The 17,324-nt window shown below is 34.4% G+C and overlaps 1 protein-coding gene across 1 annotated transcript; it reads right to left on the bottom strand.

The window, feature by feature from the left end:
* Positions 1-4,782: 4,782 nt before the first annotated feature.
* On the bottom strand, positions 4,783-9,556 carry LOC132186889 (cinnamoyl-CoA reductase 1-like). Its single transcript, XM_059601002.1, has 5 exons — positions 9,348-9,556; positions 9,103-9,257; positions 8,459-8,644; positions 7,388-7,740; positions 4,783-5,252 (listed from the first exon to the last, which is right to left on the bottom strand). The coding sequence occupies exons 1-5, from the start codon at positions 9,466-9,468 to the stop codon at positions 5,072-5,074; spliced, it is 996 nt and encodes a 331-aa protein (XP_059456985.1). The 5' UTR covers positions 9,469-9,556; the 3' UTR covers positions 4,783-5,071.
* Positions 9,557-17,324: the final 7,768 nt, after the last annotated feature.

The raw sequence follows: 17,324 nt of genomic DNA, 5'->3' as shown, positions 1-17,324 counted from the left end.
TCATTTCCAATCATGTTGTGCTACATCATGTTGTAATTTTTTTTTTAAAAAAAATTATTTGTAAGCCTAACATTCATCTTTTATAAAACCCTATTTTTGTCATAGATTTTAGAAATGAAAACGTGATATTTTTACTTGGTAATTTTGGTTGTATATACAATGTTAAAAGAGTTTCCAGTACGATGTGAGCTACACATTCTTCGAGGTGTTCTAGATCTACAATATGTTCTTTGCGTTTCCACAATTGCTGCAAAATAACAAGAGCGCCAAAAGATCCGCCGGTGTCTCTGTCGAGAAAACTTCAATTCCTAAATTAGTTTCTTGGAGAAGAGTGTTACACAAGATTTGAATCTTATTGAATATTACTGACTATCAGAGTTATACCTTGGTGCAGGGGCTTATTTATCACCCGAGGAGTGGAGTTAGACTTGGACTATGTTTCCTTTTACAACTTGATGTGGGAGTGCTGAAAGTTTGAATTGGATCTGAGGTCATACTTCAATTAGATTTGGAGTAAAACTATTGTGTTAGATTTTTCAAGGAGTTCTAATTGGAACTAGATTGAGACTCGTACTCCAATAGTGCTTTCCCTAGATAAGGGAATAAACGTTACTAGAATCTTCAGTAAATGAATATCCCTAGGAGGTACTTGTCCCAGGTATGCCTAATTGCCTCGGGAGGTGTTTGTCTCGGGTATGCTTGATTACCCCGAGAGGTGTTTGTCCTTGGTATGCTTGATTGTCTGAGAGGTGTTTGTCATGGGTATGCTTGATTGTCCAGGAGGTGTTTGTCTCGAGGCTCGTGTGTAATGGGTGACTCTTGGTCCCGGGATAAGTCCAATCCCGAGAATCTTGCTATTCGGGCCATTGGCTTGTCATTGGACTTCAAGCCCAAGATCTGATGGGCCGGTTGAGTGAAAATATTACCAACATACAATTTTTACAATAACTAAGAAAATGTTAACATGAGAAATGGTTGAAAGATAGAGCTTTCAGGTCTGTGTATAGTCGAAAGTTCAATGTCTTATGCTCGAACTTTTGGTGTACTATTACTCAACAGTTCTAGGGTTGCATGTCGAACGTTTGGTGATCCATAAGCAAACATTCAGGGATAGGATTAAGGTCGAACGTTCAATGGTCCATACACGAACGTTCTTCACTAGGGTTTGCATCGAACGTTCGGTCACTAGTCTGCAAATGTTCGGTCAAAGGTCAACATTCTTATTGATAAGTGACAAATATTGCATATTTGGACCCTTTTATTTACATTAGTTAATCCTTTAGCTGTGTCGTTATTTAATATTTTGTGTTAGTTTTGTGTTTTTAGTGTTTTGTAGGTCGTTGAAGAAAAACTACAACTTTAAAGGGAAAAATGCAAAGTTTGAAAGAAAGCATACTTTGAGAAAACCTAGATGATGTGGTTAAGATCAACCGAATCCAAGAAAAATGTTAAATCGGATTAAAGATTAGATTGGATTAAAGATAGATTGGATAAGATTTCGGATCGGATTTAAATTCAGATTCTATATACGTCTTAGTATTTTGACCGTAACTTTTTGTTCAAATATCGGATTGAAGTAATTCAAGCGGCATTGGAAAGCTAACTCAAAATAATACAATTTGTTATGAAATAGGATTTTCCTAATTCGGACGGTTTCTATGCCAAAATCACCCCGCAATTAAAGGACATAAATCTGGACGAATCCTATTCCGATTTCAGACTTCTATTTTGACTGGGAGACAGACCTCCGAATTATCTAGGTTTACTTGGGCTTCTAAGACTTCCCTAAGCCTATAAATAGACTTCTTTGCATTCAAGAAAAGATACACAATCCTAGAGAGCAAAATTCTTTTGTTTAGTTTTTCTTTAAGTTTAGGTTTAGGTTTAGATTTTATTTTTATGTGGAGCTAAATTTTCAACTAAGGTTGGGGATGAAGCCTCACCGATGAAGAACGACATCACTTTTATGTAAGTCTTTATTTATCCGATTTTATTGAGTTTTATATTTCAATTGTTTTACTTCTAATCAACGTGTGGAGTGATTCTTGGATATCTCTTGTGATTCAAGGATACATGTGATGATTTGAGATAATTTCATATGATTGATTGCTTGGGTTTAATTCATAAAAATTGGATATCCCTTGTGATTTGTTCTACGGATACATTTGGTGTTTCAATTGAATTTGGATTCCTTTTGTGATTTGGGCAATGAATGGATACATGGGATGATTTTGATTAATTCTTTGAAGTATAGTAAAACATACATAAGATTTAAATTGTGAGAATTTCAGATAAATATTGATGGATATGGGGTATGTTATTATGATTCGGTGAGTGTGGATTCCCAAACCTTAGTCTTTATCTTTTGTTTTATTTAGTTTATGTTTATCTTTTAATTTTTAAAATCAAAATTCAAAACCTTTTGGAACTAGATTAGGATTTAATTAGTTTAGATATAAATTGCTCTTTCAAAAATACAATTCTCTGTGGGATCGACCTCGCACTTGCAATTCATTAAACTACAATTGATTCGTGCACTTGAGAGTTAAATAAATTTACACAACACTTATCTCTAATGAACTTGGTAAACCCGTTAACCTCCCTTAAGCTAAATACATCCTCAAAAGCATTTGGGGTACAACAGTTTGTTATCCAAAAGATGCAAATGCTTCTGATTGTTATTACCAATTCTTTCGCTACGTCATCTTTTGTTTTAAAACTCTCTTTCTCTCTCTCTATCTTTGATCTATCTCTCTCAGACCGAACAAACGAAGGGGGAAATTATTCCCCTTCAACTTTTTGTGTTTCAAACTCTCGTACTTACGCTTTAAAAACCGAGTTCAATTGAATGACACCTACCCTCGTTCGAATGAAACACATTAGCATTCCATTAAATGAATATTGAATCTCCCTACTCTCGCGTGCCAAACTCTTCTCGTTTGAATGACTTGTACTTTGATAGAACGAGCGTTACGAGCCTGACAGATTAAATCTCCGTCGTCGATCCTCACCTACCCACGTCACATTGATCATTTTGACATTGCAGTTTCATTCAATCGGATAAGACTTGACAGCTATCGTTTGATCCCACCTAATGCATGAGTTATTCTACCACGTGGAGATTCCACTTCAACCGAACAAGCCCAACCTCATTCGATCGAGCTTGCACATATTTGAACAACTTAAAACTAACACGACTCATCAAATCTTAATCATTTTGATGATCAAAAGCCTACAAGCCCATTGTGCTTTATCTATTTACACCACAATTCCTTTATATTATATTATATTTTTTTATATATATTAATTTTTTTATTTTTCTTACGTAGAGTGCTGCACCAAAACCAAAACAGAAAAAGAGAAACAGATTCGGCCCAGGTGAGTTGACTTGATTAAAACCAAGTCACCTACGTCACACCCTCCCCCTTAAATTTCCTCATTGAAACAATATTTTACCTATGATATTCAGGCTAATTAGCAATGAAATAGATTGTCTTTTAGGCTCCATATTGCATGTTTGCACCAAGATCGACCTTCCTTGTAAGAGTACGTAGTGATATAAGAAGGGTTAAACTCTTTCTTGAGTTCTCTGAAATATGATGTGACTTTTAAAATCACTATTGAATTTGAAATGATCGTTATGAAATTTTGATTCATTGGTGATTTTAAAAGCTAAATCACATTTGAAATTATTGAAGAAAATTTAATTCTTCTTTTAGCATTACTCCTCTTGCAATCCAAATGAAGTCGAGGTTAGAGTTGCTCTCTTGAACATACCGTATGGGAGGCCTTGAAATTAAATATGGATAATTTTATTTTTATAGGGGGGATCATTCCCACTATTAATTCTAATGGAAGATAAGATGTGAGAAGAATTGAGAATGCTTCAAAACACAAGGTTAGTAGAGGCCCACTTAGCGAGGTGATGCGCACGAAAGTTTACACTTCTAAAAACTTTTGTAGCATTCCAAACTTGAAAATCATGTAGTTTTAACTGAAAGTCGGCGATGATTGAAGCAATGGTCCATTCAGAGAAGAAGTTCTAATTGTTAATAGTTAAAAGGAAACCAAAGGGTCACCCTCCTCAATCATCAAATTGTTGCAACCTTGTGAGATAGCAATATCTATCCATGTAAGATCAGCAGTGGATTCTCCCTTATTCACATCAGTGGAAAGAAGTTTTTTGATAAATACTGAGATGATTTATCCCGGCGAGTTGCTTAGGACAGCAACAATGACTAAAAAAGAAGCATTAGTAGCAACATAAAAGACATTCCAACTGAGTTTCCATAGGAAGTGCTTGTGTTTATGTTGGAGTTTTAGGCTCCAAAGAAGGTTCCAGTCAGAATTTTCATTGGAGTTTTGGGAATGAATAAGCAAATTCATGGGCTGATTTGATAGAGAATTTTGCTGTGGAGGAAGGGGCCCAAATTAATTTGTCATTTCTTGAGGAAAGAGGGAGATGGATGTTGAGAATTTGGGAGGCTTATAAGGGGTCGACATGGTTGTGGATCCAATCTATAAGGTCTGAAACACTGAGATTACTCAGGTTGGGGATCGAGGGGGAAAATGCAAAATCTAAATGGCACAACCCACTGTCTTGTAAATATTATCTTTGTAGGGCACTCTGCTTAATTTGTTTTTCTATTAATATTTTCGCTCGATTTCTCTCATATATATATATATATATATCAAACCCGATTTAAAGGGCTATTTAATTATCGAACTAAGTTAAAGCAAGACATGAAAGCAAGATTCATTTAAGATTGCGAGCTTGGTTCATAAACGAGGTAACAAATTAAATGGATTGTGCTATATATAGCCTCATTTAATATAATTTGCATGTTCATATATAGCTACGTACATTTAACCCAAATAGTCAATAAGCATGAGAATATATATATATATATATATTAGACATTCATTAATAAACTATATGCTAACACGTCAAAGTCTCTCACATTTATTTCTTATCTTTACAACATTTATATATATATATATATATATAAAAAAAACTTAATGCTGCCATTGTCGACCGGAGCGAGCCCATGCATGCTCCTTATCAACATCATCACTGAATTCGGATTGATTCTTCTTGCTGTGTCGGGACTGGAAGGACACCCTTCTCCTGCAAGCTCTTAACGGTCTCATACAGGCATTGCTTCACTGGTGTGAACTCTAATCCCAGCTCCTTCAGCTTCTGGTTCGAGAACTTGTAGGGTTTTGCTCTCGGGTTCTTTTCATCCGAACACCTACATCACATTTATTCCGGATTCTAATTATCCAACCTTTTAGAATAAAACATAATTAAGTATTTTCAAAACAATCATTCAGTGTGTTTCAATAAACTTTCATACCGTAGAAAAATTTTAGGAGTATCTTCACTTTAAACTCTTGAATTATCACACGATTTGAAAAGTTTCAAACTTCCAAACCTCTCAATTTGGACCCATGAACTTTCAATTGCAGTCAATTTGAACAATTTCGTCAAATTTAGCTATTACCTTCCCTAATTTACCCCTACAAAGACCAAAATATCCATATTTTTTTTTTACTCTTTTTTTTTTTTGGAATTAAGGGTAAATTTATAATTTTTAAAAAAATTCAGAAGTATGAACGTTATTGTTTCAATTTTTACTTTTAAAATATGACGGAATGATTCAAATTGATTGCAAATTGAAAGTTTAAGAGTTCAAATTGAAAGGTTTTGAAATTTGGAGGGTTCTCAAATCGCTTAATAATTTAAAAGTTTATAAAGTAAAATTACCCCAAAATTTTACTTGTTAGAGGAGCAAAATGCTTCATAATAGTTAAATAACAAACAAAGTCATATATATCTTACACCAACTTTGCTACAGGCGTGGCAATGGAACAAGAGTCGATGGAGGGCCACAAGGTCCACGTTTGACAGAGACACAAGCATTTATTTATTGAAAATTAGGAATTTTATATTCGAGTAGTATTGACCAGTGGTGGTTCCATCAATCCAACATAGAATCTAATGGAAATATTCGGGTAAGGCTCTTCAGCTCCACATATATATATATATATATATATATATATATATATATAATTTAATATTAAAAGTTTTGTTCAATAAATTTTTGGTGGACCGAATAAAAAAAGTCAAAAGTAGGTATACCAACTTCCCTACCTAAACTAAAGATTCACATTTCTTATCTGCTATTCTACTCCACGTCCACAAATTTATGGGTTATGGCCCTCTCCTAATTCCTTCTACTTTTAATTAATCTTTTTATAGTAATTCTTAACCTCATAATTCTCCATCTTATTATGTCAGATCGATCATCTAGCTCTCTGATTTTCCTTTTTTTACTATTTTTGTGGAAAACTACAGTTTGGATAGTGTTTAGGTGAGAAAATCTAGCATGCTTTTTTCTTCTGTTTTTTTTTTTTTTTTGGGAAATTTCAGAAAGCTCCCCAGAACTTCCAGCCGTTTTGACATATCCCTGAATTTCTAAAACTCTCACTTAGGCCTCTTGAACTTTGGTTTGCTCTCACTTTGGACCCTTTTAACGTTAAAGTCAAACAATTTGACTTTTAATACCCATTTTACCCTTCCTCAAAACTACGTCATTTTGTGTCCTAACACCTACTCAGCCCAAAACGACGTCGTTTTGGTTTAGGGTAAAATTGGTATAAAAAGTTAAATTATTTGACTTTAACGTTAAAAGGGTCCAAAGTGATAGCAAACCAAAGTTCAGGGGGCCTAAGTGAGAGTTTTGGAAATTCATGGGTGCTTGTCAAAATTGCTAGAAGTTCAGGGGGGCTTTCTGAAGTTTTCCCCTTTTTTTTTTAATCCCTTTCAAGCTTTTCATTATTTTCACTTTTACTAAAAATCAACACCCACCTAAATAACTTTGAAAGAATTATTCAAAACAAAAAAAGAAGAAAGAAAAGTCAGTTTCCAGAATGCACTCCTAGAGACATTTCAACTCGTTGAAGGATCGATCTGCAATTTATTAGTCAAAATTACGTTCTCTCAATTCTATTTTGTAATAAAAAAAAGTATATATATTATTTAATGAATATAACTCTCGTATGATTAAGATAATATGACATTAAAAATTAATCATTAATTTTTTTATTTTTTTTTCGAGCCTTTAAATGAATTGGAGCACAAATCTAGTTAAATCTAGGAAACATTATGTGCAAGTCACTTCGAATCTGACCAAAACATAGGTCTACCTATGCAACAAGTACGTGAAGGTTGGTCAACTATATATGTTTAGTTGCTTCATTGTACGTGGAGTTTTAAAAAATAAAACCACCTATTTGTTTTTAGTGATATTATAATATAATAAGTGCTTCTCAGGAACACACAATATTTTTAAAGATTAAGAGAAAAAAAAAAAAAAGAACTTACTTGGTGGGAATAGGATACTCTGGAAAAAGCTTGGCAAGAATTTGCACGACGTCACCACGATGAAGCACACTCTCAGCACAAAGGTAGCGGCCGGAGGCGGAGGGAGTCTCGAGAACAAGGATGTGGGCAAGTGCCACGTCCCTAACATGTACATAGGCTTGGACGGAGTTGGCATATGTCTTGGCAGAGCCGGTTAGGTATTTGAGGACGTGGACAACGCTAGCATTGACATTTGGCTGCAACAGCGGTCCAAGCACCAAAACCGGGTTCACCACCACCAGATCCACCCCTTTCTCTTTGGCAACCTCCCATGCTGCCTGCTCAGCCACCGCCTTCCCATAGCAATACCAATTCTGCAATATTTTTACTTTCAATTAACAATCAAAGTATGTGAACCAAAACCCCCCCTTATGTTCATGCATAACAGAGAATTGTGTATTTAACAGTGTATATAACTTTATATTATTTAAATATTTTAAAATATATGTTAATGTTGACTTCATATTCACCAACTTTAAATCCCTACCACAATCATCTCATTTAGAAATGAAATCATAAAAATTTATCAGGCCCAATTATATTAAACATTTTTTTTTTTTAGGGTCAAAGTTTTTTTTAAAAAAAATATATATATATTTTGTAGAAGGCAACGTCCAACTCACTCTAAGGTATGTCAATGGTCTCAATGATTAGGATGCATATGTGTCAACCTCTACCTTTCCTCCTATCATTTTGGCTTACAAAAAAAAAAAAAAACTTTTATTCAATTCTAACACGTCATGAGGTGTATATATTGAATATGATGGCTCTACTCAAACCAAAAACAAAAATAATTACCTCTCAAAAAATACATTAACAAACCTAATAATATATATATATTTTTCATTTCTTTTCGTGATATTTTAATTAAACGTCCATTTGGTTTAACAATTTAGCAATTCTAAAAAGTACGGATTAAAAAATAAAACAAATTTAAAATGCAACTTTAAAAAAATTTGATAAAATCATAATTCGCGCTTTAAAATTATGATTTAACTTCTAAAATACAAAAGAAGAAAAGCGATGTGTAACCTTGGTGTTCTTGCAGAACTCGAGGTCACTCCAACACGACTCGTCCACCACCACATCCGGGCCTCGGTTAGGGTCCATGTACACCGCACCGATTGACGACGTAAACACTACACGCCGTACATTGGTCTCTGCCGTGGCGATGATCACATTCTTTGTTCCGTCCACAGCTGGCTCCACCATTAGTTCCTTCAAATCACACCCACAACCACCGTCAATTTCTTTTTTTTTTTTAACCAAAACAAAAGTGACCAATAAAATAAATAGACACAAAAGAAAGATTGAAAAAAGAAAGTAAAATGGCTGTCAAAATCACGTTTGGTCATGAGTAATGGTGACGTGGACATTCTTACTTTAAGTCTACACAAGTGCGGCCCACTAACAACCATAATAATAATGCAAGGTGTTTCTGCAGGACCCTCCGCGAGTACTGACACATTTATGATGTCAACTAGGTTTTTGTTTTTTGTTTTTTTTCTTTTCTTTTCTTTTTTGTTTGGCTCTAAACTCTAAAGCGATATTGTCTGGGTGACATTAATTCTAGCTAGGCAAATATTTCCTTTTCCTTATCTTTTTTCTTTGCTAGCTGCAATCAAAAAGAAAAAGAGAGAAATTAAGGGTGAAAGATTAATGAAGGAATAACTCACGGGATCATCAGTCACGGGTGAGGCGGTGTGAATGACACCATCACAGCCATCAATGGCTTCCTTGAGGCTCTCATAATCAAGAAGATCAGTTTTCCATAAACTTAATCTCTCCTTAGCTCCTTCCAGCTCTTTCAAATGGGCATTCTTCGGATCATCTGCACAAATCCATGCATATTGTCTATAAATATATAAAAAGAGAGAGAACAATTAATGATTTATTATTATTTGTCAAACTTATTAATTACCTGGATTCCTTAGAGTCCCTTTCACAGTGTAGCCTTTTTCCAGGAGAAGTTTTACGATCCATGAGGCAATGAAGCCGCCGGCGCCGGTGACGCAAACAGTCTGGCCGGAAGCTGATGGCATCTTGGCTTTCTCCGGGGAGGGTTGGTTGGGAAAGGAGAGATGAAAAGAAAAGTAGTCTGTCTGGAGTGGAAGAAACGAGAGGCTTGAGGAGAATGTGGACAATTGCGTGGCTTTTATAAGCAAATAATTACCAGACTCACCTACTACCGGTAAATAGCTCAGAGAAATCGAGAGAGAAAAAAAGGGCCAACCTCTCACTTCCACGTGTCCCTATCAATAATCAATATATAGGTGCAGCATTTTTTTTTGTTTTAAATTTCCTTTGCCTTCCCTTTTTGGGGATACAACCTGATCAATACCATGTGCTTTTTAAATGGATTATTTTTTTACTAGAGAAATGCTACAATAACACAAATATTTCCAATCATTATTTGTGATTTTCATATCAAATCATAAGGCATAACTGCACATGTGGTTTAGGTGTAGAGAGTCCTAGACGCCTTACTTATACTTTCTGCCTCAGTTATTTCTATAAAAGGGTTAAATAATTTATGTCTCGTATAGTTTAACAATTTTATTTTTTGTCTCATTAAGTTATTGGTTCTATTTTGTATCACAGATGATTCCTCAATAATGGCCGTCCAAAGATTGACAAAAATCTACGTCAATACTTCTAAAAAATTGATACGCATCCATATACCTAATTAAAAATTAAAATTAAAATTAAAATAAAATTTTTAAAATTAAAATAATTAAAAACATTATAAATTTAATTTTTAAAAAAATAAATAAAAAAATTTGGAAACAACCCTTTCCAGTTTTTTCTTAATTATTTAATTTAATTATTTAATCATTTTTTATTTTTTATTTGGGTTAAATCTTTCAGCCCTGCAAGGGTTCCATTTTATTTTTTTTTATTTTTTTCAGGTTTTATTTTATCGCGAGAGATCCTACGTGGTTTTGATAAATGTCAGTTAGTCAAGTGTTGGTTGATTCGGCCAATCATTGAGAGCCATTGAGATCTTGACCGCGTGAAATTTCTTTTTTAATTTTTAAATTTTTTTAAAAAAAATTAAAAGAAATAACTTTTAATTTTTTTTTTAAAAAAAAAGGAAAAAAAATTAGGGGTGGCTCTTGGCCATTGAGTGTATGCACCCCTAAGAATCAAGGGGTGGCCGAAACCACCCCAACCACTCCCGTGGGGGTGGTTTAGGCCACCCCAATGCTCCCATGTGGTAGGAGCCAGCCCCAGGTGGGCAGGGGGTGGCTGCGGCCATCCCGCTTTGGAGCTCAGAGAGGTGGTAGGCCACCCCGGTACCGATGAGGGGCCCAGCACCGACCCTACTCCCGATGAGATTGTGGGAGCCACTTGGTTGGTGCTGAAAGTGGCCGAAACCCACCTAGTGGTGCTAGGGGTGGGCTACATTATTAACCCCTATCCGGCCAGAGAATGGGGGTGGCGGAGCCACCCCATATTAAAACCACCCGGCCACCCACATATTAAAAAGACCGCCTAAATATTAAAGGAAATGGCCCGATTTTTTTCACTTTTCTTCTTTTTTTTAATTTAAAAAAAAAAAAAATTTAAAAATTAAATATGTGCTACGTGTCAGCATCTGATTGGTCCACGTGTCAGTCCGTACGGTCAACTAACGGATGAACTAACTTGGTCATTTATCAAAACTACAGGGACCTCCTGTGATAAAAATAAAACCCTAGGGAGGAAAAAATAAAGTTGAGAAACCCTAGGGGGGTTTGGAGTATTTAACCCTTTTAATTTTGAATTATGTATATAGACATATATCAATTTTTTAATGGTGCTGATATGAATTTTCGTCAATTTTTGGACGGAATTTAGATGGAGGTACCATTTTCATTTTTAATCATTATTGAGGTCTGTGATACAAAATGAAACTGATTAGGCAAAAAATAAAATTTTTAAACCACAGGGATCAAAAAAGAATTTTACACTTCTATAAATACGTGAGCACAAGGGGTAAAATCAAGATTTTTTGTAAGGAAAGTCCGAGCCTATGTAAATAAATAAATACATAAATATTTATATCTCTTTATGTATTAGTGCGCACGTTTATGAGAAATAAAAGGCAGACAAGTATTAAACTTAATTTCATATCAATTTATAAGTCATAACTAATAAAATCATCTTTCTTTACAAATAACTTTTCTTATGAAAATGTCTCGTTCGATAGCCATCCCTACTATTCGAACAACAACCCACAATTAAAAGATCATTGGAATAAGTAAAGTTTTCTCTAACCATTTTTAAGTAATTAACTTGTAAACTTATTAAGAACAAGATAGATACATATGGTGATACATTATAAAATAATACTATCATAAAATTCAGAATATATATGTTAATTTATTAATAAGTATTAAAATTCTTTTATTTTTTTGGAAAAATTACAGTTTACCCCCCAAAGTTGACAGCGTTTTTCATTTCAACCATCAAAGTTTCAATTTTTGCAATCCACCCCCACATAGTTCCAATTTTTTTCAATTCAACCAATATCATCCCAAAATTTTCATATTGCCCCTGAATTTTTTTTTTTAATTTTTTTTAATGAAAACGAAAACAAATTTGGGGTACAAAAATGACTAGATGACCAAAGGAGTGGCCGTGAATTTTTTTAAAAAAATTTTTTATAAAAAAAAAAAAAAAATTAGGAGCAATATGGGAAGTTTTGGATAAAATTGGTCAAATTACAAAAATTTGAAACTTTAGGGGGTAGATTGCAAAAATTGAAACTTTGGTATTCGAATTGGAAAACTCTGTCAACTTTGAGGGGGGTAAACTGTAATTTTTTTTTTTTTTTTTTTTTTTTGCTTTAATTTTTTCCTTCTAAACGGATGAGAGGATTCATTCTAGATTTGGCTTATGTTTTTTTTTAACGTTCAAGATTTAATTTTAATCTTTTATTCATAAGAAACTTGAAATTAAATTTAAATAATTTTTGTTTGTTTGATAACTTAAGCCAAATCCGTCCAATAAATCTTAGAAGCATGCACAAGCAAAAGCCATTTCTTTGGCACATTTTAGCGAACACCCATCGGACACGCTAAACTCCCGACTCAAACATCAACAACCACCACCTGTCACGTCGCCAAGAAGATGCCACCTTCCGATGAGAGTACATTTAAGTAAAACTAGAGACCAAGACAAGCCAGTTTTTGATGTCGACAAATTGTTTGGAAGTTGGAAATGGGCATGAGTAGAAATTTACATTCATTCTATTCTAATTATTAGTGCCGTAAATTCTACTCCACCCTAAAATGGATTAAACAAATTGTAAAATAGTAATGCATGGTAAAATTTTTGTACACGAGAGGGTGGTACGCAGCAAATGCCAACCAATAGTCGGGTTTGTTCTTTTTTATTGACTATTGATATTGATGGTCAGTCGTGTTGGCGACCCGTTGGGGTTTTATTCCGTTTACAAAACGTTGCCATATTCATGAACAGCCTCCTTTGGCTATATCGGTTCGCTTGATGGCCGGATCGGGTCATTTATTTGACTCATTCTTGACTGTTTTTAAGAAACCTTTGTTGCCTTGGTATTTGTTTTTTTGAAATTTTCATTTCCCCTCTCCTCACATTGAATAGAAGAAGAAAAAAAAAATGCCAATAATTTTTTTTTTTTTTGGAGGTATAAGCTTTTGGGATTGAGATTTTGCAAGAATAATATGCATTTTTAAAAAAACATTGCAAAACTTAAGGTGTTTGGCATTGCGATTTAAAAAGCGTTTAATTTAAAATAAGAAAAAAATTTGCGATTTTTATAAACAAATTAGGGGTGTTTATTTAAAAAATTAAGTAAAAAAAATATGTGCCATTTTTAAAAGAAATATAAAATAATATTAACCTATAATTAAGAGCACATCAAAAGATAACGTAGAGATGTGTTCTTAAATTACAAAGACTTTTACTCTACAACCTTTTAACTCTTTGCTTAACTCTCGTCTAGCCTTTTTCAATAAAGATACGTCCTATGGGATAAGTACGACACAATTTTTAATTACAATATTTGACTAAAGAGTACCAAAGGGAAAAGTATAAAATACTACTATCTTCTAAAATTGACAAGTGGTAGTTGATTGATTATGGATTCACCTTGGTGCCACAATAATAACTGGACTTTAAAATTAGGATCAAGCTTACGTGTTGTTATTTTATGCTTATGAACGGTTAAGATTCAACCCTAAACAGCATGTAAGTCGGATCCTTAAAATTAAAGCAGGGAAAGATAAGTATAAAATAGCCGTCCTATAACTAGTTGCCTTTATAGCCGTCTTATAATGTACTATCTAAACTGCAATTTTAAAGACCAAATCGTAATTTTATCAAAAACTTATTTGCATTTTAAAAATCACGTTTTGAAGTTGTTATCTTTTAAATCGCATGTTTTGAAACCTCAAATCCAAGGAGACCATAAGATTTAATTTTAAGAAAAAATGCAAAATTGTGACAAAAACAACCGTAGGGGATGCAGGTAGGGCTTAGGCTTATTTATTTATTTATTTAAATGCAATTTGGTTAATGTTACCGATCTATTTTTAGGGTTGCAATCTCCTCCTTCCGCTGTCAAAATGACAAAAATTCCCTACATAAAAATGAAAAAATAAAAAATAAAAAATAAAAAAAAACAAAGTAGAACAAAGTGATGCATTTTTTTTTTTTTTTTTTTTGGTGTGTGGAAATTTTTAGTCTTATGCATGATATTTAGTCATTTTGGATTGCAAAAATGGGCATCATAACTTGAATGGTAGATTAGTATGGTACATTAACTACATTTAAAGATTAAGGGGACATTGCAAAAAGGGCGATAAATTAAGGCTCCGTTTACTTCGACGTAAAATGGTTTCCAGAAAATTATTTTCACATTTTACAGTGTTTACTTCGACGTAAAATAGTGGTCAACGAAAAATATTATCCTTTTGACCGAAAATTCTTCTTTAATTTTCAGAAAATGGTTTACGGTTTTGAAAACCGTAAACCATTTTCCGACTATTAGTATCTCATTCTTAAATCGATGGACTTTGCCGAGACTTGCCTAAAACCTCATCGGGACTTGATCGGGACTCGCCCAGGACCCGCTTGGGACTACGTGAGGACCAGCCCAGGACTTGACCGGACTTAAACGGGACTCGCCCAGACCTGCCCAAGACTCAATCGGGACTCGTCCAAGACCTGCCTGGGACCCGCTTGGGACCTGACCGGGATTTACCCGGGATCTGACCGAGACCTGCCCCGAACCTGCCCTAGACTTGACCTGGACCTACCCGAGACTTGCCCTAGACTCCGACGGGACCCGCCTGGGACTTGCCTTGGACTTGACTGAGAGGTGGATCTCGGTCAAGTCTTGGGCAGGTCACGACAGGGTCCCGAACAAGTCCTGGCAGGGTCCCGGGCAAGTCCTGGTCAGGTCCTGATCAAGTCTCGGTCAAGTCCTGGGCGAGTCCCGGCGAAGTCCCGGGCAAGTCTCAGGCAGGTCTTAGTCAAGTCCCGAGCAAGTACCGGGCGGGTCTCAGTCAAGTCCTAGGCAGGTCCCGGTGAGGTTCCGGACAAGTCTCGGTCAAGTCCCGGTGGGGTTCTGGGTAGGTCCCTACGGGGTCTCAATCAAGTCCCGTGCAGGTCTCGGCTGGGACCTTATTGGAAAAAAATATATTAAAAAAAAAAAATTCCATGTGTATGGTAAACGCCGTAAAATGTTTTCGACCAAAAATATTTTCAGGGAAAATGGCTTTCCTGAAAATATTTTTCGACAGAAACCATTTTATGTCGAAGTAAACGGAGCCTAAGAGAAACATAGGTTCCTCAATAATTAATTGAGAACAAGTTTTAGTTGTACATCTCTTTCATATAAGCCTCATGTAAAACTTACAATTAAAAATCAGCTTACTATGAGAGGTTACCCAAGAACTTATATTACACGATTAACATACCACCATGCTCTGCAACCGATGTCTGTGATTGCCCACTCTATTGATACTGGCATGATAGTAATCCTTCAATGACGTAACACTATTCACACTATATCCATACATAGTACTGAGACATTTTAATCAAACGTATAGATTGCCCCCTTTGTGACTCAACCATAAAATCACAACTCATTCAATCTTATACTCGACGAGTTGTGTTCAATCAACGTGATTGCGATCTTGATACCAAATGATACTTAATCCATAGGTGACTTCAAGTACTCTATTTTTCTCTTTATTGTCCCATTGATAGCGATAAGTAAAGGCAAAAGGGCGTAGAAAAGGGTATATTGAATTGATATTATAAAGGGGTTAACTTCACTGAAAACCCCTGAACTTCCACCCGATTTTAAACCCCCCCAAACTTTAAAATCTCTAAATTTAGTCACCTGATCTTTCAATGGCAATCAATTTAGACATCTTCGTCAGATTTTAAACGTTAAATGACGTTTATACCCTTGACTTTTTTTTTTTATAAAATTTCAATTTTACCCTTAATTCCAAAACCTTTTTTTATTTTTATTTTTAAAAATGAAAATCAGGAATATTTTAGTCTTTTTTGGTACTTCTAACGGTTAATTTTGACAAAGATGTTCAAATTAAGAGCAATTGAAAATTCAGAAGAGTAAATTGAGAGATTTTAAAGTTTAGGGAATGTTTATCAAATCGAGTGAAAGTTCAGGGGTGTTCAGTAAATTTATCCCTATTATAAATTATTTGGTGGCCACCATTGCATAAGTTTTCTGTAAGTTCCTTTCTAATGGGTTAGTATGCCGTCAAATTAATATGGAACTCAATAAACTAAGATACCACAATTTCGTGAGGAGAAAAGAAAGAAGAAGATACAAGTACTTGTATTGCAATTAATATTGGTTTTGGCCATAATTTTGAGATTATCCTCTCCTCACATGCTAAACTAATATGAACAATAGTGACAAATGATAATAGAAGGCACCAAACCTTGAAAACATCCAACCATACGTACAGTCTTAACTGCTGGGAGTTGACACACACAAAAATAAAAATAAAAAATAAAAAATTGTTGAGAACTGTCTATTTTTGGGTAGGTGAGTGACGTCAGACTATCGTCAGCCATGCAACCAAAAAAAAAAAAAAAAAAACCAAAAAATGAACAGCGCGTATCTTAGTCTTAGCTACTCCCAGTTCCCGACCAGTAAAGGCTATAGTGTAAACGTGGCAAATTGAATTTACTCAATCAATCTTGACCAAGTTCACGGTTGCGGGTCCCCCACCACCAATCTTTGAAATTATTAAAACGTGAGATCTTATGCTCACTTTTTTGGTTTTTGATTTCATAAGTTGGAAGTCAAAATTGAAAAAAACATACATTTATTTGAGGTTTGGTTGAAGGTAAATCTGAAGAGATTTACTATGTTTGGTAGCATTTAAGTGTCTTTAATTTGTGAATTCCTTGCGAAGAGGGAAACAAATCCTCTCGTCTTCATACTTTTGGGTTGAGTAATGCTAGAAGCTACATTTTTATTCTACAACTGTTACAACACAAATCCAACCAATTCTTAATTTTTTGTTTTTTTTTTTTAAAAAAAAAAGTTGATCTAAAGGTTGGTCGGATAGGCTAACGATAAAAATATGATTTATATCATTGTTTTCTTTTGAGTGTGATTGTTACCGTTTGTAAATCTATATATAAAAGTGTGAAAGTATCACAAAAACAAATATGAACATGTTTTATTTACCTATAGATAAAAAAAAAAAAATTAAAAAAAAATAAATAAATCAAGAAAGAAAAACCACGATTTATGTAATAATTTTTCCTTTAAATTCTCTATATTAGATATGATGTACTGCCGAATTCTATGGCAACTCAAGCTTATGTGCCCGATAGAATTCTCTATGCTATTAGATAAGAGTATATTACACATCATTCTTGA

This window comes from Corylus avellana, chromosome ca7 (genome assembly GCF_901000735.1).
Source record: "Corylus avellana chromosome ca7, CavTom2PMs-1.0".
NCBI lineage: Eukaryota > Viridiplantae > Streptophyta > Magnoliopsida > Fagales > Betulaceae > Corylus > Corylus avellana.
The sequence above is the reverse complement of the archived record's forward strand: the minus strand, read 5'-3'. Positions and strand labels throughout refer to the sequence as shown.